Here is a 22,142-nt window from a genome sequence, read left to right as displayed (position 1 = left end):
TAATTAAATTCATTCCCTACTAATTTCAAACCGCTCGAACCCTCGCTGCGATATTTATTCTTATCGACAATTCCCGATACAATTCGATCGGTATGTTTATTATCTGGAGGCGCACGGATAATTCGAATAAAAATTTCTTCACGATGTTTGAAATTATTACGACAGGCTCAACTAACTTTCTTGCTAGTTCTACTTTTATTTAGCGAATATATTCACGAAAATATTCACCGTTAAAAATTTAGCGAACCGAAAGCGCGCCTTATTTTGAACAAGAGATAGTATCGGATATCACTAATTAGCAGAACGTATAGCATAATAATCATCCATGGACAAGATCTACCGTACGAAATGCCTTTCTCAACATACTTTCCTTTCGTTATAAATTTCACGATTATAAATACCAATGCCTCGAAAACTGTCGTTATTTATTAAAAAGAATCTAGCAATTGTACGCGATGAACTTAATACAATCAACGACGTCGAGTATTCCAAACTAAATAAAAAAAATAAATAAAAACCACTTTATTAATTTTCAATGTGTCCCGAAGAAAACTACGATATAATAAATGAATGAAATTTGAATCGATTCAACGTGGAAGCGTCGCGATGGAATGTTTATAAACGTAGGATTAAACCCAAGTTGTTCGAAACGTGTTATTTTAGGTAACTTTCGGGGAACCTTTTTAAACAAACGATTTAAATAAACTTTAAAAACTTGGACGAGAAACAAGAGTGTGTGTTTGAGGGGGCTAAAAGCATTTGAAGGAGAATCTGCTGAATCTCGAAATCCAGTCTGAAGGGCGGCGTTCGGCTATTATGGGGGTTCATGGTGTTCCATGAATTTCGTGCGCACGCACGTACGTGTGTATTCGCGTGCGTGTGGGGGAGGAGGGGGTAGAAAATACGGGTGTGGTTCGATCAATACGGACATCCCATGGATCTATCGGTGCGTGCACACAGGTACGCGTTCGAGGTGAATCACCTCAAATTGTGACTGTTCTATTGTTGTCGCTTGTTTGTAATAAAAAAAAAGCATGGGATTGAGAATTTTTTAGAAACTTAAAATTTCCAACCTTGTATATTTCTTCTACGTTCGGTTCTTCGATACAAATATTTCCAAATGTGAAAATCAACTCGTACGAATATTAACATCGATCGGGTGTAACAATTAAATTACAAACTGTGCATTGTATTTTGTAATTATCCCAAACTGTTTCTACGATTAATTATATTTTACTTGTTGACCTTACGTTATTGACACAAGTTTAATTCATTTCGTGTAACTGAATTTCAGTCTGTTCCGTGTCGATTTTCGTGTAGTGTTTTCAGATACATGTAAACACTTATACTGTTACAACCTGTGTATTATATTTTACAATTATTCCAAACGTTTGTACGGTTAATTGTATTTTACTTATCGACCATATGGTATTGATACAAATTTAATTCATTTCTGCCTGTTTGATGTTGATTTTCGTGTAGCGTTTTTTAGATACATGTAAACACTTATACTGTTACAACCTGTGTATTATATTTTACAATTATTCCAAACGTTTGTACGGTTAATTATATTTTACTTGTCGACCTTATGGTATTGATATAAGTTCAATTTATTTTCCGTGTAACTGAATTTCTGTCCGATGTTGATTTTCATAGAGTGATTTTAGATGCATATAAACACTTACACTGCACGATATCGGTATCGAAACGTTTATTACAAATAAACGATGGTACGCTCGCACCGATTATTTTTGTACTTACACGATAGAAAATTCGTGAGATTTCACGCCCTTTCGTTGTGCTGTAAACTTTAAACAATAGATTTATAGCTGGGAAACTACACGCTCTAATCCTCTTACGGCAATCAGCTCGTGAAAGCAAGCAAGTACGATTTCAAACTGAATTAGCAAACACGATAGTTTCAAATTGATTTCCACTCCAACGGTTATGGAGACTGATATTTCATATTTGAACATTAATTAGGTATCGAAAGCCATTAAATTACAGTTGTGCCGATCGCGTGCGATAAATAAGCCTGCGTTTACTACGGAATATTAAGTTAATTGGGATGGTGTATCGGATAAAATTATTTTATAGAGAAAAAAAAAAAAAAAATGTGTGATTATAAATTACAATGGCATTCAAATTATCGGGGAGTGTGGCCGTGTCGCGCGAATAAACGGATGTATGTATATCCAATATTTACCGATCTAATATTTGAATACGAGTCGAGCAAACACTACTTGACCTTCCCAATTCCCAAGTCTACAGATATACTTCCGCAATTTCTTCTAGCGCCACCTTAAACGATACCCAAGTACAAGGAACGCGTTATATCCCCCGGAGAAACATTAATCCTCGTGTGCTTTCTTTTCGCTCTTATGTAATACAGTTGCGTAACAATTTCATAAAGGAGAAAAGTTACATCGAGAAATATGAAAATCTTAAGAAGGTACTCGAGAATACTTGATATCCCATTTGTAGAAACGTTCGAATTTAAATTAATTCATATCCTGCGAAATACAAAGGTGTATAGCAAAGTTTCATCGACGAATAATTACATCAAGATAATTGTACTCGAGAATATTGTACAAAGACAAGTACTCGAGATATTGCACCAAGTGGTCGAGTATTGTATCGAAACGAGTAGTCAAGATATTGCATCGAGTACTCAAGAATATTATGTTAAGACTAGTACTCAAGATATTGTATCGAGTACTCAAAAATATATCAAATACTCAAGAATATTATATCAAGAGAAGTGCTCAAGATATTGCATCAAGTATTCATCAGTATTATATCAAGACAAGTACTCAAGATATTGCATCGAGTACCCAAGAGTATTATATCGAGACAAATGTTTAAGAATATTATATCAAGACAAGTACTCAAGATAATGTATCAAGTACTCAAAAATATATCAAATACTCAAGAATATTATATCAAATACTTAAGAATATTATATCAAACACTCAAGAATATTATATCAAGACAAGTACTCAAGATATTGTATCAAGTACTCAAAAATATATCAAATACTCAAGAATATTATATCAAACACTGAAGAATATTATAGGAAGATAAGTATTTCAAGAATATTTGTTTCCACTTTTAGAAAGTAGTGTCGGAACTGTTTCGTGGAAAACTGATTCATTTTCATGACGCGTACGGTATAAAGCCGTATATTAAAAAGTACCGCTGCGAAGTAATCGTTTCGTGATGCTCGGGTATTCAAGAATTCCGAATTTCTTTCTAAAACGATCCGAAGTTTCCGTACGAACGGAATTCGGGTTTGTGTCTCGCAATATGTGGAACAGTGCACCAGAATACGTTCCGGATCACACGTAGCAAGCTCCACGGAATATTCGGCATTAGTGCCTCAAGTTTACCACGCAACCTTTCAGTGTGCTTAATGAAAGGCAGCATTATATATCCGACTAGACGGGTTTATCACGTTAACGAGGTCTTAATATCGCAGCAATGGGAAACTGAACGGACACCATTCAACAGTCGATATACCGTAATCTCTCTTCTCGGTACAAGCCCCATTTCAGATGAGGATTTTACTACCAATTTTTCTGTACAAGACGCGCACAACGGCGTCCTATAGGAACGAGTATAAAAATAACGCTTTCCCTGCCAGACCATCTGCAGCTCGCCTCCTTCGCTTCGCAAGATTTCGAAATTGTTGACAATCTTGAGAACCGGCTCGACAATTCGTAAATAAAACCGTCCCTAAATCTTACGAATCTTCCTTCTTTTTTTTTCCTTCGATCGATAACGAACAATAAAACACAACCATCCTTGAACTTTCCACAATGAAATATCGTAGATATCGTCGGTTCGGTGCTTTTGTTAGCATCTCTTCGATTCTCGGTTGATACGGTGGAACATTTTATAAATAACTGTTGAAACGAGGTCAATTTCATCCTGATTATAAATCAAGTTGAACGTACTTTAATCTGGCCGGACATGCGACCGATTCGTGTTAAATCTAGATTAATTTATTACGAAATTATAAACTCGTACGTATAACCGAACTTTGTATAATATTTATCGACAACCGTCGATTCGAAAGCGTCGAATACGACAAATTTCGAGAGTTTCGATACATTTTTCACTCTCGACTTCGAAAAACTGTTTTCAACCATTCGACGTGAACTTTCATCGATTGGAAAAAAGATACGCGTTAAATATTCTCGACTGTTTTACAAATCTGCCAAGTGTCGTTCGAATCGGCGGTCAACGCTTCGGTATGGTCGCTTGTAAGTTCAAAGCACGTATCAACGGCGAAGCGAAGACGGTTAAAATTTTATTCGAATAATATGGAAATATTTCCTTCAGTGATCCAAATTTGTATCTTTAATCCACGAGTAACCGATACAAAATTGTTCGTTTTATTGGAACAATAGCGGAATGTTTCGTTCAGTAATTCAGATTTTTATTTTTCATCGACGAATAATCGATAGAAAATTGTTCTTTCTATTCGAACAATAGCAGAATATCTCGTTCAGTGATCCAAATTTGTATCTTTAATCCACGAGTAACCGATACAAAATTGTTCGTTTTATTCGAACAATAGCGGAATGTTTCGTTCAGTAATTCAAATTTTTATTTTTCATCGACGAATAATCGATAGAAAATTGTTCTTTCTATTCGAACAATAGCAGAATATTTCGTTCAGTGATCCAAATTTGTATCTTTGATCCACGAGTAACCGATACTTTGTAAATCGTTCGTTCTTTATTCGCGGCTCGAAACTTCGAATCTGGATAAAAATTTCGCGACTGAGACAACTCGTCGTGGGGTATCGTTTCTACTTGAAAATAAAAAAAAAAATTGCGCTACTTCGTTCCAGTAATCGCTCGCCGATCGAAATTTGCCAACATCAGAAAGCAAAACGCCTCGCGCTCGTTTCGCTGGTTGCTCCCGATAGACGTTGAACGGTAGGATATCAGGAATCGTCCGCGTTGCGTGAATCGCACGCTTCACTTGTGACACACAACCTGGCCGGGACGCGCGCGGAGCAACGTGCGGTCACCGTGTGGAAAATTGCATCTTAGAAAAGCACGCGGATGAATTATCGCGTTACACTGATTCACCGTTTGACGTTTACCGTGAAACCACGCCGATTCCACGTACGCGTCAATCGTCGCACGAATAAACAAGACGCGATTAGTCGGCAGCGGTTTTTCAACGAAATACACGATCAACAGGATAAACACGATAGACAAGAGCAAGTAAAACTTTCACGGTACTTGCTCGTATTTCTGGCCTCTCTTACTGCCCGAACGATGTTTACGCTATCCCTTGCTTCCTGCAACTGCACACGAATACGCTCGCTCTTGTTTTCTCAAGAAGCACGTTCCGATATTTTGGGTCGAAAATTCAAAGTTTTTTTCTTGTATCATTTTCTTTCTTTTTTCTTTTGTCCTCGTTGCGATAATTCGATCGGGACGAAAATTAATGAAATACACCCGGGAGAAAGTAATTTCGATAAAAATAACTTTAACGTTTCCGTGTACAGTGTCGGAGCATATATAGTTCGGTTCAATTTTTTGAATTTCGCCACGATATGGAGAAATCTTTTTTTTTTTTATGCACATACAATAAATAGGTATTTGAACACACTGTAGACTATGATGGTAGAATTGATCAAATTTCGTCTTTCAAACACCTCGATAAAATGAAACTTTTCTTGCAACTTTTTCAATTAAATTATTCCTTTACCTTTATCTTATAACCGATCTATAGATCCACCAATCCTTCTTGGATTGTTCGGAAAGTCATTTCGTTTTTTTTTTTTTTTTTTTTTGGTGAAAATGAAACACGATTTTTTTAGAGTGTATAAAAATTTTATCAAATTACACGTTCTCCATTTTAGAAAACGAAATGATTTTCCGAACAACCCAATACAATTATTTTTCCTCACCCTCCACCATATTTTCGATACTCCCGATACGCCTATTCTTTCGATCGTTCGAAATTTCGGCGATTTTCGCGCCAATAAAATACACACTTGACGTGTATTGTATCCAACGTACAACTCGATAGAGTTTCTGGAACTTTCGCCGCTGTAAGGGAGTACAAGCAACGCGGCGATAAGTAAAATCTGTTTTTACTACGAGTTATCGCGATCTACAACGGAGAAACTTAAAAGTCTGATACTTGGAAAGTACGAAAGAAAAAAATGGGAGAGAGACGATGAACGATAAAAGTTCGTTCGCCACGTTATCGATTCTCCGAAAACAAGAGACAGGGAAAGGATATTGCCACTTCGCATGGAACGCGTCCAGACGATTAATCGAACTTTCGCGAAAAATTTCGACTCTAATAGGTAGCTGTTCACTTCCTCGAGAGGATCATCGTGGAAATAATATTTTACGAATCGAGCGAATTTCGAACGAAACGCGAGAAATGGCATCTGTTACCCCGACTGATAAAAACTATTGTATTTACTTTATCGATAGGGTTGTAGAAACAGTTTCACAACAGTTACGATCGCTAAAATTGTTTTAATATTGTTCCATGCCATTTTCTATGTTTCTTTTACCGTTAAATTCGCACAAACTTGTCATCTACTCGTCTCGCCTATCAATTAGAGAATATTATTGTAAATTATTACTACGTACTTATTGCAAGACCAGAGGAATCGAATGTATAAAAAAAAACCAACGATAACATATTAGATCTATGGCAAAACTAATATTCGTTACTGTGTTTAATTTCTGACGGCACAAATTTATTATTTATATAATGTGTTCGTAGTTTACGGAATTATTGTTCGTTAGAATTAAGTGGAAAATTTGTTCGTCGAAGGGTCTGACGTTGTACAATGTATTACGCTTTGTCAATAGTGTAATCGTAATGTACATTTGTAAACGAACCTTACACTTCGTATTTCTTACGTTTTATTGCCCTTCGGTCTACCAAACGTTTATCTACCAACAATGATATGTATACTTTGGTTCGTTTTCCAAGTCATAATAACGCGCAGAAAAGGAGATCGGAGGGGTCATTGATCTCTAGCTCCTTAAATTCCTTCCAAGTTGATCGTTTTAAAAGACCCGACGATGAAACGAAAATTATCAAAGAAAGCAAAATACGAGTACAAAAAATGAAAAAGAAATTCTTCGTTGACTGGAATTAACGATACATTACAATAATTTTGTATTTTTGCTCGAGAAGGGTACCCGGTTTTGTTTTTTACTCCTCCCGCAATTTTTTTTTACATCTCTTACCAACAAAGCAAATTCGATTCGAATAAATCTACGCTCTCCATCAGTGAATATCAACATGTGTACGGTGGGTATTAATTTCTATTGTACGAACATGTGCGTATCAATTTATTCGGTGCGAATCTGTTTTGTTTTTGCATTATTCATAATATGTACGCGATCTTGCGTTTCGACCCGTGTTACGTAGATGTTTAAAACAATAAGAATACTATAACAATGATAATATGTGATTTGAATCATAGAAAGTGAGAAGAGTACTATATATAAAAAAAAAGAGTGTCAATATAAAAGTATTTGTGTAACAGTGATTACGGAAAGTGCTTAAACGATAAAATATGACTCGAGAGATTAAATAATTTTTTACAATTATTGTACAAAACAAAATATCTGTTTCTAGTTGTTACGATGACCACCCCTAATTGTACAAACAAAAATCTGTAAAGTTTAGTACACTCCTAAACATTGACAGATATCCTATCTCGTAAATGTGCTTCATAGAATATTTTCCGTAATGTTCACAGAGTTAATATTAAATAATAAAATATAACCTATAACAGTTCCAAATGATAAAACATAATTTATTTCGATCATTCGTAATAAAATATCGAAATATCGTACTCGTTACATAATTTATCTACTACGGCCAATTTAGCACGCGTAAAAAAAAAGAAAGGATACTACATAGAAGCTCGAAGTTAACAAAATTTAAACGACAAATGGAAATTAACTTTGCATATTTTTTTGTAGAGCGTAATCGCTTGAAATAATATCCAGATATTTTTCATCAACCTCCAACTTTCACTTTGTAGCGTGAAATACTTGTCAAAGTACCGGTAAGATACATCAGGTTGGTCGCGATCAAGAAAACAGATGAAATGTACTGGGTGTCACGTAGCTTGTAATGTACCCAAGGAGGGCGTTTCCTCGCTCAGAAATGTAGAATAAAATTTTTCATTCAAGAAAATTCGTTTAGTGCGCGTGCACCTTACTTATTTTTGGACGAAGAATTATTTCTCATCGTGCCACGAATTATAAGAAACCTTGTACACCGGTGAATGATTAAATCTCGATCAACGACTCGACGACGTTTGTCCTTTCTAATATTACGGAGACAAAAGTAACGTTACACGCGTACAACGTGAACGAAAAAAGGGAAGAAAGATGTTACTTCGCGTCGACAAAAATTTTCAAACGACAATTGAATCGGTTGGAGTACCGCTTGCTAATGTCCACGTCGAAGCGGAGCACTTCTCTGGGCGCGTCGCGTATAGAGCAGGGGTGCCAGCGTAACGAACGCCTCTGTAGTCGTGCAGCAAATTCATTCGAGCCAGCATTGGCAGCGTGATATCTTTCTATGGGGGCTATTTTCTCATCAATCCCAATCGCTTTTATGAAACGTGACTCACGCGTGAAAAGGTCCGCACGCCTTTGGCGAATTCGATGCTCCCCTGTTACTCGTATTCTCTCTCTCTCTCGTGCGCGTGCGCTTTAGCCCGGTCACTTCGCAAAGGAAAAAAAAACTCTCTTGGGATAGAAGCGAGAGACCTCTTCACAAAAAGAATTGTATACCTAGAATTGTGGGTTTTTCACGTTCAAATCATAAAACGTTAACCTTCGCCGTGTTGACGAACAAAAGATCGATTTTCTCTATATACTTTTACTCGCAAACTGGGAAAGAAAGCAGCTAACTGAAGATAAGGGGCTCATGTTTACACCGATGATAATAACGTCGCGAATGAAATCTTTTATTCTGAGAAATTTTGTTTGGTACGATTTCGATGTCGAAATTGAAACATAGATGGCGCCTCAAGATTCATCTACTTTAACATATAAAATAAATTTTATTTGAATAATATAAAGGTATTGAAAGAGACCGTTCGATTTACTATTTGGAGTATTAAATTCTACTGTTATTCGTAGACGTAGATTCAAAAGACACAAAGAGATACGGGATTCACATAGCATATGTCGAATAGAGTTTTTGCGCCTCGTAACGTAATTGTCGGAGAGAGTCTGCGCAAGCAGCTCACGATACGGATTTCATGAATACATGTGATGCTTTCTAAAAGCAAAAGCTTCGGAAACAAGGTCAATGCGTCCAATCAAATTATAATTAAAATTAAAAAAAAAACTCGACTTTGATAAAGTGCGATGGAGATAGCAAGAAATATTTCAACAATTTCGACGAAACCATGTTTTCGTTCTTGAATATGTACGAAGGAAACGCAAACTTTATTATCGCAAAAAATTATACTGTAATTATTGTACATTTTTATAGAGAGCGATGTTTAATTTATACTGGTACAAATTAAAAAATTTCCAATTATTTAAAATAGAAATAATAAAATTTGATCTTTTTAAAAAAATGTCTAATAATTAAATACCTTAAAATTGAATTCTCAAACTAAAATTCAACGCAACAAATTACACGTACGACATAGTACGTGAATATAATGCATGAAATAAAGTGATCCTTAATATCGTTGAAGGTACATGCATTAACGGCATACCCGTCTACCTAATAATCCTTTTTCCCACGTCTGAATTAATGGATAGCACGTAGAGCCATCAGACGCGGTTTACCGAAGCCCAGGAACTTCCAACGTAATATATATCCATAATCATAATAACGCTTTAATTCTATTCAATTAACTTTCGCATGCATGTATATACATACAGGTACGATCGAAGTTCACGTTAGAGATGGACGAGATGCTCAACAATAAGCATAGTGCGTTGAACGCAGTTAAACGGCTTGTCAAACTTCGGTTTACGTATCTACGAATGCATACATGAACATTAAATGCATGGATAAGTATTCTATAAATGTAACCGCTTATTTGACGCACAGATCCCGTCGCGTCCTAATAAATGCTTAATAATGCCTTTTGTACAGATGAATACCGAATTACATTTCATATTAAATTATTTGAAATGTCACCTTTGCATTTTTATTTAATAAAAATACTACAATGGTTGTTCTTTTAAAAATATTTTAACTCCCCAAAAAATGCTGTCCATAAAAGATAAAATGAAAAAATTGGATTTTTAAAAAAAAAGAAAAAAGAAAAATGGAGGCAGAGAATGTGCTCGAGAATCGATAGCCTAGTGATGCATTAACTTACGTGAACGCACGTCGACGCGGAAAATTGTAGACGGTTGTACGTACGTGCGTGAAATTATTAAATGTTTTTATTAAAATACCTCCATGTCCGTTATAGTTACTCATCCGTCCCGTAACGTAGGAATAAGATTCTAATTACGTGCGTCTCGGAACAGATACCACGCCTTAAATTTCAAAGATGCAGTGGTGTTGTAACGGTCTGTTTGCTTGGGTCGAAACCCCGATGTATTTTCTATTTATTTTCTTCCCGGCAATTCACCTTCGTCGAAACGAATAACGGATAATCGAACCAGATCGAGCCACTTCGGCTAGCATATACGTATAAAATTATATCAGTTCAGCATACAAATCGATTGTTAATTTTACCGATAAGTTATACGAAATTAATGGAATACATTGATACACATAATCTTAAGAATTAATACTCAATACATATTAACTAGTTCATTTCGAAGAAAAGTATGAGACGCTATCGAAACATAACTCGGTTGCGCTAACGTTACGTCCATTTTAATTAACTTCGTCTTTTCTTCCCGATTAAATTTCACCGGTAACGCGACAGAACTCATTGACGATAATGAATAAAGTCCCTAGCAATACCAGAAAGGCAAAGAGACGAGTAATATGGCTGTCATTTATTTGACGCGACAGCTTGAGTTCATAAGTTTGAAAAATCAACACCACTTTAAAAAATCATTTGGAGTCGCGAGAAACTGCTCGATCATTCGATGCAAGAACGAATAAGGAGAGTAAATTACTTACCATGCCTTGACTCGAATGAGGACCTCTCCCTCGGCAAGGGTGGGCTCAGGCTTCCTGAGAGCCTTGACACTTTTCAGTCCGCCGAAACCGTTCAGTACTATAGCCCGCATGTCCTTCGGCTCTGGCGTGGGTTTCTCCTCGCCGTTCTCCTTGGGTTTCTCACCGTCGCCATTCTCCTCGACTTTCTTCTCTTCCTCTTTGCTTTCTTTCGGTTCTTCCTTTTCTTGCTTCTCGGCCGGCGCCGCTTCCTGCGGTGACTTTTCACCCTCTGCGCTCGGGCTTGTCTCGTTCTTGTCCTCTGCCATTTTTCTTCTCGAGTTCTCTTTTTCTATTCGCACGGCTACTGAAATGATCTCCTCTTTACTCTTGCTCGTTCCAAAGATGCGCGAAAAAAACGCTGAAGTGGGTTCTTCTCTCTAATTGACGATGAAAGCAAGGAAGAAAAAGCCTCGGTCAATCTATCCTACCGCGTATCTAAACCGTAGCACGTTCGCACCCGACGAGAGCCAACGTCGTTCTGCGCAATTTTCCGCCACAGTGCTAAGAACGCTGCGTGCCGGCTACGCCGGCCGGTGACGCGCGCGGTGTTGCCGTTGCTTAGCAACCGCGCGCCCCTTTCACTCGACCAATGAGAGCGCTGTATTATGTCCCACCGTCCACCGCCGCGCTAAACTACATCGCGCATAGTACGACAGGTGCCGCGAGTTGTGGAACATTGCTCTTCGCGATTAAAAAGTAGTCCCATCCCTCTCTTGTTAAATCTGTATTAACCTACGCATCTTCGACTCTGATTTTCAACGATTGATCGACCCTCCGATATTCGTCATGCATCTTTAACGCCATCCATTGGCGAACACATTACTCCATGAAGAGCAATTACCAGAGATTAGTAAGTCTCTTCGCTGGTCGAGTCAATATGTTGAATCGTTGTCGGACAATCGGATAATACTAAATTATTTTTATAAACTGTAAAATAATTTAAATTTCGAATCAATTTTTACTTAATACTTTATACGTTAAATAAGTATCTGACTCCCAAAATCAAATCTAAACAATATTTGCTATTAGATATATTCATACTTTTAGGTATAGTGCATTAAGGACCTTCGAATTTAATCATTAAATATAGTTGTTCAATGTTGTTAAATTACGATATTGAATTTTAGAGCTTTTTAAAATTATGAAAAAAAAAAAATAGTGAAATACGAATAAACTTATTTTTCTTTATCGACCACAATATCGAGGTCATTATTAAGGAATATCACATGTATGTCGCGTCTAATTATTTAAGGTGCGTATAGTTGATAGTTAGTGTCGTTTTTCTTGAACAATTACACATTTTTAATAATATTATTAATTACAGAGTGACCCAACCTCTATGAATTCTTTCGTAACACATTTGCTTGTTGTGTTCAAAATCGATAATCAGGATTGATAAAGTTACAAATAAATCCTATGAACATGACAGAAATCAATAACTTGAAACATATTGTATCAATTACTTTTTAACTATATTTGTATGGATACGTATTACATATGTAATTATTAAACAAAACTGATTTATTAATTTCAATTCAAATGTTGGGAAGATGCGCGTGAAAATGAATTCGAAGCGGCGGGGAAGCTTGGAATCCGAAGGACACGCCTTTGTATTATGAATCACTAGACGGATACATCGAAGAAAAACGGTTCGTTTCTTTGCTGCTGATAGCTAATTGCGTCGTTAAAGAACAATGGAGAATGACCGATACACATACTCAAGCATTAACAATCTTGGAAAACATGCCTGGAGTTGCGTTCGAGTATTATCGATCAGATTTTGGTATCGAAGGAACTTCATCGTATTACAAAAATAATTAAAAGAACAGTAATCAACGTATCAACATTAGGGAATAACATTAAACCAAATACCCCAAATTCTTTCAAAGTATTTTCGTAAACTTACGTTGGTAGAAATTGGTATTAAAAGTTAATTGAAAATAAATATTAAGGAACACATTATAACACTATCACACAAGAAACACATTGTAACACATTACAATTTTTATTTAATACATTTTACCTATTTGATAAATAAACAACATACAAATTTGTTATCAACAGTATTGATAAAAATAATCCAGTGTATAGATCGTTTATTTATAAAGAAAGACTCGCTTAATTTATTCAATGTTAAGGAAATGCGTAGTAATGTAATGCAGTATGCGATCTTGGTTCAGAAATTGCTCGTTTCGTTTAGGATCCTCCTCTCTGACTGGCAGACAGGAAAGTAGTGCCAGCAGACGACGCCCGAACTGCATGTGTATCCTTACGCCACGCATGCTATGCGTCATATCGTAATATGCACACAAACACAATTCACATCCTGCCTTTCCTTGAACGCGCCTTTCGAAATATAAACGTTCACTACCCTCCGTACATTTTCGTTACGTTTTGTCTATGAAATAAAAATAGTGCAGTCACTACTTTTCTTTTAGAATGGAGTAGGAAGTAAATGCCATTTTCATTGTCCACCTTTCTACAAGGAAATAAGTTTATCGTATATTCTTTTTATCACGTTTTATTCCTTCCTTTACAGGAAGAACGTAATTTGATAATTGCCTCGTGACATAAATATGAATTGATAATAATACATTTAAACCATACGTTTATTATCAGACAAAATTATCGATTTTTACCTACCCATGGACTGAACAATACACTATCTTTGTACAATTGCTTTCTTTATGTTCGCATTTGTAGTACAACATCGATTGTTTTATTTATTTTCAATATAACAAAATTACGAAATAATACTCTCCAAATAATTGTTAAATCATTATTATGCTCTATTTGGCAATGATCTTTTGTTTGTACATTTAGAACCTAATAGTCAATAAATGCCTATCAAAAATACAAGAATGGAAGTGCAATCCGTCGGCTATCGGGTAACTTTGAATTCCCGAAACAATTGGACCGAGTAATGAGAATCATGCATGAGTGCAATGAGGATGTGCTGATTGGGATGAATAGCTCATATTGTCGGGAGAGCCAAAAGCACCCAGAGCCTGTATACAGAGGCTCTCTGATCGTTTATAAAATGCCTTGCCTGATATTTTTTTCTTCATTGTGCTACAATTACACTTTGTCTGTTATATGTTACGAAGAGAGAACATATATTAGATATATTAAAGTTTACATGTGAAATTACGTAGCAAACACTAATTTTGCGAACAATACAACTACCTTAAAAATATTTTAAACACCTTATTAAATCGAAAAGTAAGTTCTAATAAATTAAATCACTTTTTTAATTATTATTTACGTACATTTTTAATACTATAATTGGTGCTGAGGAGTTTATATTTTTATTACTATTAAGATACATAGACCTTTAACCCCAATCATTTGGATATGGACGATTATAATAATGGACGATAGATTCTTTATCTGTATTATATTTGAAATAAGAAAGATTTATAGTTTGCTATATTGCAGGTGTTTTATTTTTCCCTATACTTTTATATTTGTCTATACATAGATGTGTAAAAAATGTGTACTCTTCTAAAAGAAATATAATTACTAATACTATATAAACATACATGTATAAAACAAAGATATAATATTCCGTGACAGCAGTGATTATTGTTAGAAATTGTTATATCTTACAAGTTGACAAACATATTGAAACGCATTAGAGTGATACAAATACTGCTCAACAACTTGCTTGAAAATTAATAATCGTATACGTTTATTGTGTAGATAACAGTTACCGTTCTAATGTTAGGTTATGTTACTTTTACTAAATCTAATATAATATTAATTGGAATAGCATAGTATAATGAAATAAAACTAATATAATAATATATAATCTATACTTTATAAAAAGCATAAAAACAATATTATTTAATACAACAATACATGTTTTCCAAACGTCAACCCGACAAGTTTTCCAGTTCGTTTGTGCATCAGCTGATTCTCCCACCATTCCTTCAATTTTTCAGTAGTCAGTATACACGAATCGACACTTTGACTAGATAATAGAATCGCCTACGTGACGTACAGTTTTTCTACATTGTCAACAAAGAAACTATAGTGAAAGAACAACAAAAGTATATCTGAAACTAATGGCAGATCATGAAGTTGTCAAATCGAAAAGGTACCTTTCTTTCGTTTATAGTAACTGTCAGTTGTAGTCTTTTAATTCTCATTTCTCGTTAATTTTTCATTGATTTTCACATTTTCATGCAAGACATTGCCAGTCTATATGTTTTCATCATATTGCATTATTTCAAGTCAACGGTTTTCTGTATTAAAATAAAAAATGTTTTGTTATGTTTTCGAATCATTCAACTTTAATCAGTGTGAAGAATAGATTTATATTGCAAATAACGTTTTAAAATATTATAAAGTAATTTTGGCACGTAAATTTGTGTCTAAAAGAAAAAAATATTATGGAAGTATAAGAATGATTTACGTCATGTTTGATCGTATTTCAAGGTCACGCGCTAAAACAATTTTAGCATGAAAACTTAACCATGATTTGTAACTAAATCAATTTTATGTTTGTTTAAATACTTATAGATAGGTAACTTCTTTCTGAAATCGAGCTTTAAAGTTTTGCAAATTCATCGTTTATACTTACATTTTATATTTATCAAGCTTATCAGTATTATTGTACAATGTGAGACCATTTTCAAGTTCTATGTCATTCAATTTATAACAAAATCATTTACAACAAAGTAACATTGTAACATTATCAAGCTATATAATATTATGATTCAAATTAATAGTGTTTACAGTGTAAATTAAATAATTTTTTAAACTAATACATGATTAATTAAATCTATAATTAAGTGTTTGTGTAAAAATATGTATGACTATCCTAAGTGTGCACATTTCTTACAATGTAAGAAGGGAAATATTGTGTAACAGTTAAACAATTAAGTATTTCATTAATATTTTTTATAACATTATTAACAATACAGTTTGTGGTATTTTCTAGCTGGATTTGGGGCTGGATTAGCTGGTCTGTTTCATCTTCGACAATGTTACGTGCTGCAGAGAAAAAAATTCTTTCTTGTAAGTTTAATTTTAGTATTTTGACCACTTCAAAAATTGCAATTTTAGTTATAATGCAGATTACATGGTTTTGATAATATTATATTTTTTATTAAATTGTAGGTTTAAAAACCACGTATCGTGGATGGTATGTGGACATAGGACCAGTTGTAGGAACATCAGATAAAATTTGGACAATTTCTTTGAATGAGGAATCACCAAAAACACCAATTGTTTTATTACATGGTTTAGGAGCAGGAGTAGCACTATGGTGTTTAAATTTGGATGCATTAGCTTCCCAAAGACCAGTATATGCTATTGATATATTAGGTAAACATAAAAAGAATCAGAATTTCTTTGAAAATCTTAGAGTGAATAAAGTATAATAAAGTGTCTGTTTTTAATATTTTAATACTATTTGTAAATCATAACATGTATTTTTTTATCTAAGCTATTTTAATTTCTATTGTTTTATTTATGGATATACAAGAGTTTTAAATAATATTCTACAGGTTGTGATCTGAGATTTGCTTTGTTCTTGAGTGTAATTATCAGGCATGACTCATAGATGAGTAAGATTGAACTTTGGAATCATATACAATCTGTAAAATAGATGATGTATGTTCTTAAATTATTTGTAGTTTATTATCAGAATATTTTATGTGCTTTTCACATAAAATTAGTATCTTTTATGATATACAACTACAATATATTACTGGATTTATTGTCTTTCTAAATCACATCATAATTTATGTATCATTTATTTTATTTTTCATTCTATTTGGTTGTATTTCCATATCTTTAAGAACATTTAGGACAGAAAGGAAATTGGAGAACAAGACAGAATTAGAAATGACTAAACATTTTTAATATAGACTGATTATTTTGATCTTAAGACATATTTAAGCAGTACATTATATAATTGACATAAAATTATACAATTGTTAAGAATAGTATTTTCTAATCACGATTAGTTTAAGATACATTTTTATTAGTAAATTTTTATTTTTTTATATTTTATGTCTACAAAAAAACGAAAAAAGCAATTTGTCATTTGTAATAATTTTCTTAGATTAATGATGATTATTATTTTTAATACTTTCCATTCTTTTTATTATTGGTTTTGCTACAATCTAGGATTTGGTAGAAGTAGCCGTCCCGTTTTTAGTAATAAAGCACAAGAAGCTGAAGACCAACTGGTTCGATCCATTGAAGAATGGAGGAGGGAAATGCAATTAGAAAAGTTTGTACTGTTAGGTCACTCTATGGGTGGCTTTCTTGCAGCATCATATTCTATACAGCATCCTGAAAGGATTAAGCATCTTATTCTTGCGGATCCTTGGGGATTTCCTGAAAGACCTGTAGAACCAGCTTCAAGACCACCCATACCATTATGGGTAAAAGCTATAGCATACGTAGTGCAGCCACTAAATCCATTATGGGCAGTCAGAGTAGCTGGCCCATTTGGTTAGTGACTTTTGCAACATACTTTTGTGTATTGTACAATATCATTCAAGTTGTAATTGAAATATTGTTTTTTTCTAGGACAGTGGCTAATTGAGAAAACTAGGCCAGATATTGTAAAGAAATTTGCACCTATGTTAAAAGATGATACTGCTGTAATTTCACAATACATACATCAATGCAATGCTCAAACTCCATCGTAAGTTTTGAATTCATAAATCATAAGATTGCTCCAAATATAAAATTTAATGTAAATGATATGTTTATAATATAGGGGTGAAAGTGCATTTCACGCAATGATGCAAGGTTTTGGTTGGGCTAAAAATCCTATTGTTAGAAGAATGGACAAATTAAGTCCAGAAATTCCAATAACTTTGTTGTATGGTAGTCGATCATGGGTAGACAACTCATCCTGGGAAACACTTAAACAATCTGGATCATCATCTTATATTAATGTTCAGGTAAAAAATAAATTAATAAAAAAAAGACAGCATTTTTTAAAATTGTATAAAATACGTATTTTTCTTGATTCTAGGCAATAACGGGAGCGGGTCATCATGTTTATGCAGATAAAAGTGAAATTTTTAATAAATATGTATTGGAAGCTTGCAATTTAAGTGATTCGATACCCCAATTAGCAACGTCGAATATTCGTCCAAACAGTAAATCTTTAAATGAACAACAAATTTCGCTCATTATATCGAATGAAGATGATTCGAAAACCGAGGAAGACCATGAATTAAATACATCACAGACGCGATCTAGTTGAAGTTTAGTATAAAATTTTATTGTCGATGATTTTTTGACATTATTGCGCAGTCTAATGCATTGAACTGCATGCTTTGTGTGATCTAGAACAATAGGTATATGTATTGCAATATACCAAACAATTTCATATTGATTAATATTATAAAGCAATTTAATTTCTAATTTATATCATGCCATGTTAATTCTATAGTCTATGACTTCTTAAACTATTTAGGAAATGAAAACGAGCTTTTAGTTTGTCTGTTAGCTTCACATACGTTTTTCAAACTATTACATAAAATATTGAAATTTCAATTTTATTTTATAAAGATTGATTTGTTTCTAAGTCTATAAATATTGTAATATAAATTTGAGAATGGGGAAGGGGATTATTAATAAATATAATAAATAAATCTGATTTCTTAACTTATATGAATACTTTAAAACAAGCATTTGTGATACTTGGTCATAAGCAAATATAGATAATATAAAACCAAATGAAATTGATGGAATCAATAATTTACATGAATATTATATGTAACTTACGTTCCAAGTGTAATAGAGAGAAGTTGAATTGTACATTGTGTACAGCTTTAGTATGAAATAAAAATCGTGAATGTAGAATTAGACAATGTTATTAATGTACTTCATTAATGAAAATATAAATTACAATAAAAAAACATGCAATATATTTTGTCATCAATGCATCAATTATTATTAATTTATTAATTTACAATACAAAATTATTTTATGTATCATCTTCATTATCAAAATATTCTGTATCACTGTCACTTGCACCCTCTTCATTAAAATCAAAATTTGTTGTATTGCTGTTATGAAAATATTCTGTATCACTGTCACTTGCATCCTCTTCGCTAAAATCAAAATTTGTTGTATCGCAACGTTTCATTTTATACTTGTGTTTCTGTTGTTTTTTTTGAAAAGTTAGAAATTTGGAAAAAAGTTTTTCTTGTTCTTCTGCAGTCAAGCATTTTGAATTATCTATTTCAAATTTGACAGGAGTCACATTTAGACAATTTTTTGTTTGCTCCGATTTAAAATGCTTTTGTTTTACTCCAGCTTTGATCTGCAACAGAAAATGTAACTTTAAATTGTTATAAATATTGATACTTACTCAATTATACAATATACCTTTGACATTATTGTGGAATGATCTAATCCAAATATATTGTGCTTCATTACTGGTAAAGTTATATGGAAGGTGTCATCATCTGGACTATCTAAGGTTTTTGATGTAAAAACATAATTTTTAGCTGATGTATATATACTAGGTACATAATCTTCTCCATAATCTGCAATTGCTAATCTTTTTTCTACCTCCTGTTGCATATTTTTATTTTTGCATTTCACAAACTGAATAGGAGGTACAATGCCTATGACACGAAGTTGACTTAACTCGTGTCTTAATTGGAATGCACATCTACCTAATATTTCTTCTGTATCAGATTGATCAGTACTGTAATCTATCCAAAATACATTAATTAATTTGAAATCCTGAGTTACTTTCACATCTGTAATTTCTATACTTTTGCGTAGAAGGGTATGATCAAGTTCACACGTTGACATGAAATCTGTGATATGTTCCATAAAAATTTGATTTAAAACATTCATTCTTCGAGTTGTATGATTAGAAGGTCCTTTTTTTAGAACTTTATTAAACATAAAGGGTTCTTTAAACTCACTAGAATTTGATGAAATATATTGTGGTAAGTTAGGTTTCAAAAAATTATAAAATGACATAGAAAACAAAATTTGTAAAATTTAAAAAAGTATATTCCCAATTTGCACTGACCTTTTTGATTGTTTATTATAGAGTAATTTTTTCAACATTTTTGTTTGCCTTACAATATTGCTATTTATGCTACTGGTGAATATATGTCTACAAATTTGAGTCCTTGCAAATATAGTTGAAATTATCATTGCATTATAAGAATACATGTTGTGTGCATATATTTTAGACAGAATATTAGTTTACATATTGTACTATGATCATTGAATTTGTGTCGCCATCTAGCGACAAAATTGAAGTTGCAATCAATGCTTTTTCGAGTTACACAACTTAACAATTCAAAATGTATAAATAGCGTGTCTATTGTAACATTAACATTTAAAGATTATATAAGTATTGATAACAATCACCGAATATAACATATTTTGGAATAAAAATTCACTGAAACAGTCTTCACAGATTTCACAATACCTTCATTTCTATTTATTACAATTATTAACAATTTTGATCGAAAGCTATTATCTCAATAGTTTAAATAATAGCTTAAAATATTATTTTACTAAAATAGTCTTTATTCCAGAAGTAATTTTTTGGTCCGATGAATTACACAATCGAATTAATTGTAAATTTGTGACGTCACACTCCCTTAACAGTATATGTATACAAAATCGCTGTAATCGAAATTATTTACTTTCTCTCGAGTCTCTGTGGGGCACAGACGTTCCGACTTCGGACGTATCTGGTGATCATCCTTGGATACCAGTGCTCTTTCTGGACTATGTTGAGTGTTCACGATCTGTGCTGACCAATATTGACCGTTGGTCATCATTGATGAATACTTCTCAATTTTGAATTTTACAAGTTTTTTCTATTTGTTCCTACGTAACTATATTTAACCAGTAACCGGTTTCGTTTTTTTATTGTTACCAATATTTTTTTACTCTTTAGTTAGATTTTACATATAACAAAGAGAATTCATGATAACATGATACCATTAGTTTTGAATTATTTACTCTATTGTTTTTATTTTTACCGTTTATAGCGCTGCTATCTTCTTTCAGTCTAAGCCGATAACGTTGAATGTGATTATCGTTTGTGATACAGTTCTCATAATCATCGTCCTTAAACATAGAATGCGCTGTATAACCATCGATTTTTTTTGAAGTCGGTAATTCAGTTAGTATGACACCTAATCCCATAGGACAAAATGTTTATTCCGTATCTCTTTTGTGATACAAATCCCCATTGAATGATTAGTTTATGTTGTACATCGTCGATTCGTATCTCAATTGTTTTCGAATAATTTTCGATGTACTTACCATCTTTAGCGTTATAATTTTATTTCAGTCTGAATCGATAACGTTGGAAATGACCCTAATCCGTGTAACACGTAACAGCATTCTTTGTAATGGCGTTGTGTTTACCTATCGTCTGCTATAGTTACATACAATTCATATATCTCATCTGTGGTTTTATTTTTTGTTTCTATGCTTTCTCAATAGATGTCAGTGTAGATCCTATTGTTGCAGTAACCCGTAAAGTATTTTTATTATTCTAATACATAAAAAGAGAAAGGGTGAGGTTTTGTGTTTTCAATTTCAATAAATGTTCGCATATTCGCGATTATTTTTAAAATTATGTATATCTACATTCATTTTCCCTTGAGTTTAAATCGGTTTTTTTAATTATTTATTACCAGACAGTGAAATTTTAATTGTACGTTTCGAATACTTACTTTCATAATGCGTATAAATTATTAGCAGTGAATAGTGATGCACTTCCCAGAATATCTTTATTATTACGTGAATGCGATAATCAGAATTGTCAACTATTCGTCATAAAATGACACTGAAACTTTAAATACAAAACGAGTAGATCTTTCTTGATTTCAGAGTAAATTTTCGACTACGCTTCTATAGATTGTAACTGTAGGATATATAAATCAAATATCTTTTGTCTTTAAATCAAGGAACTTAAAATATTAGTAACCTTTTATTTGAAAAGGGTTATTCACATA

General features: G+C 33.3%; 3 protein-coding genes and 1 long non-coding RNA gene across 9 annotated transcripts in view; 2 read left to right on the top strand and 2 right to left on the bottom strand.

The window, feature by feature from the left end:
• The window catches only part of LOC143145056 (synaptic vesicle membrane protein VAT-1 homolog-like), a 50,245-nt gene extending 38,599 nt beyond the window's left edge, over nucleotides 1-11,646 (bottom strand). The window contains exon 1 of the mRNA XM_076308072.1: nucleotides 11,125-11,646. Within this exon, the coding sequence (XP_076164187.1) occupies nucleotides 11,125-11,429 (305 nt within the window). The 5' untranslated portion in view covers nucleotides 11,430-11,646. The remainder of the gene's footprint in view (nucleotides 1-11,124) is intronic.
• A 193-nt stretch (nucleotides 11,647-11,839) lies between these two features.
• LOC143144521 (uncharacterized) lies at nucleotides 11,840-13,767 on the top strand. Of its 2 annotated transcripts, none has more exons than XR_012991443.1 (3): nucleotides 11,840-12,013; nucleotides 12,291-12,415; nucleotides 12,488-13,767. It is a non-coding gene; the product is annotated as an uncharacterized LOC143144521 (long non-coding RNA). The 2 variants fall into 2 exon arrangements; XR_012991442.1 differs by having other exon boundaries at nucleotides 12,211-12,415.
• Nucleotides 13,768-15,070: 1,303 nt separating this feature from the next.
• Nucleotides 15,071-19,074, top strand: Puml (pummelig). 5 transcript variants are annotated; one of them, XM_076307760.1, is made up of 7 exons: nucleotides 15,071-15,262; nucleotides 16,109-16,185; nucleotides 16,288-16,494; nucleotides 17,302-17,561; nucleotides 17,715-17,827; nucleotides 17,903-18,089; nucleotides 18,164-19,074. In XM_076307760.1, exons 1-7 carry the CDS (start codon nucleotides 15,231-15,233, stop codon nucleotides 18,395-18,397), a joined length of 1,110 nt encoding a protein of 369 aa, XP_076163875.1. In that variant the 5' UTR covers nucleotides 15,071-15,230; the 3' UTR covers nucleotides 18,398-19,074. The 5 variants fall into 5 exon arrangements, with proteins under 5 accessions (XP_076163875.1, XP_076163870.1, XP_076163871.1 ...); XM_076307755.1 differs by having other exon boundaries at nucleotides 15,080-15,262; nucleotides 17,302-17,631; nucleotides 17,710-17,827; XM_076307756.1 differs by lacking the exon at nucleotides 15,071-15,262 and adding an exon at nucleotides 15,618-15,691 and having other exon boundaries at nucleotides 17,302-17,631; nucleotides 17,710-17,827.
• Nucleotides 19,065-20,790, bottom strand: LOC143144887 (putative ribosome-binding factor A, mitochondrial). Its single transcript, XM_076307761.1, has 3 exons — nucleotides 20,189-20,790; nucleotides 19,528-20,077; nucleotides 19,065-19,462 (listed from the first exon to the last, which is right to left on the bottom strand). Exons 1-3 carry the CDS (start codon nucleotides 20,332-20,334, stop codon nucleotides 19,124-19,126), a joined length of 1,035 nt encoding a protein of 344 aa, XP_076163876.1. The 5' UTR covers nucleotides 20,335-20,790; the 3' UTR covers nucleotides 19,065-19,123.
• Between the last annotated feature and the right edge of the window lie 1,352 nt (nucleotides 20,791-22,142).

Source organism: Ptiloglossa arizonensis, chromosome 3, assembly GCF_051014685.1.
Source record: "Ptiloglossa arizonensis isolate GNS036 chromosome 3, iyPtiAriz1_principal, whole genome shotgun sequence".
Lineage (NCBI taxonomy): Eukaryota > Metazoa > Arthropoda > Insecta > Hymenoptera > Colletidae > Ptiloglossa > Ptiloglossa arizonensis.
The sequence above is the reverse complement of the archived record's forward strand: the minus strand, read 5'-3'. Positions and strand labels throughout refer to the sequence as shown.

What these genes read in the sequence shown, in the direction of transcription:
- Puml (XM_076307755.1), top strand. Translation starts at nt 15,231, where the DNA reads ATGGCAGATCATGAAGTTGTCAAATCGAAAAG. An exon ending in AGAGAAAAAAATTCTTTCTT is followed by an intron (nt 16,186 to 16,287) that starts GTAAGTTTAATT and finishes ATTAAATTGTAG; the next exon opens with GTTTAAAAACCACGTATCGT. An exon ending in ATATGCTATTGATATATTAG is followed by an intron (nt 16,495 to 17,301) that starts GTAAACATAAAA and finishes GCTACAATCTAG; the next exon opens with GATTTGGTAGAAGTAGCCGT.
- LOC143144887 (XM_076307761.1), bottom strand. Translation starts at nt 20,334, where the DNA reads ATGTATTCTTATAATGCAATGATAATTTCAACTATATTTGCAAGGACT. An exon ending in TATAATAAACAATCAAAAAG is followed by an intron (nt 20,078 to 20,188) that starts GTCAGTGCAAAT and finishes ATCAAATTCTAG; the next exon opens with TGAGTTTAAAGAACCCTTTA. An exon ending in ATTCCACAATAATGTCAAAG is followed by an intron (nt 19,463 to 19,527) that starts GTATATTGTATA and finishes TTTCTGTTGCAG; the next exon opens with ATCAAAGCTGGAGTAAAACA.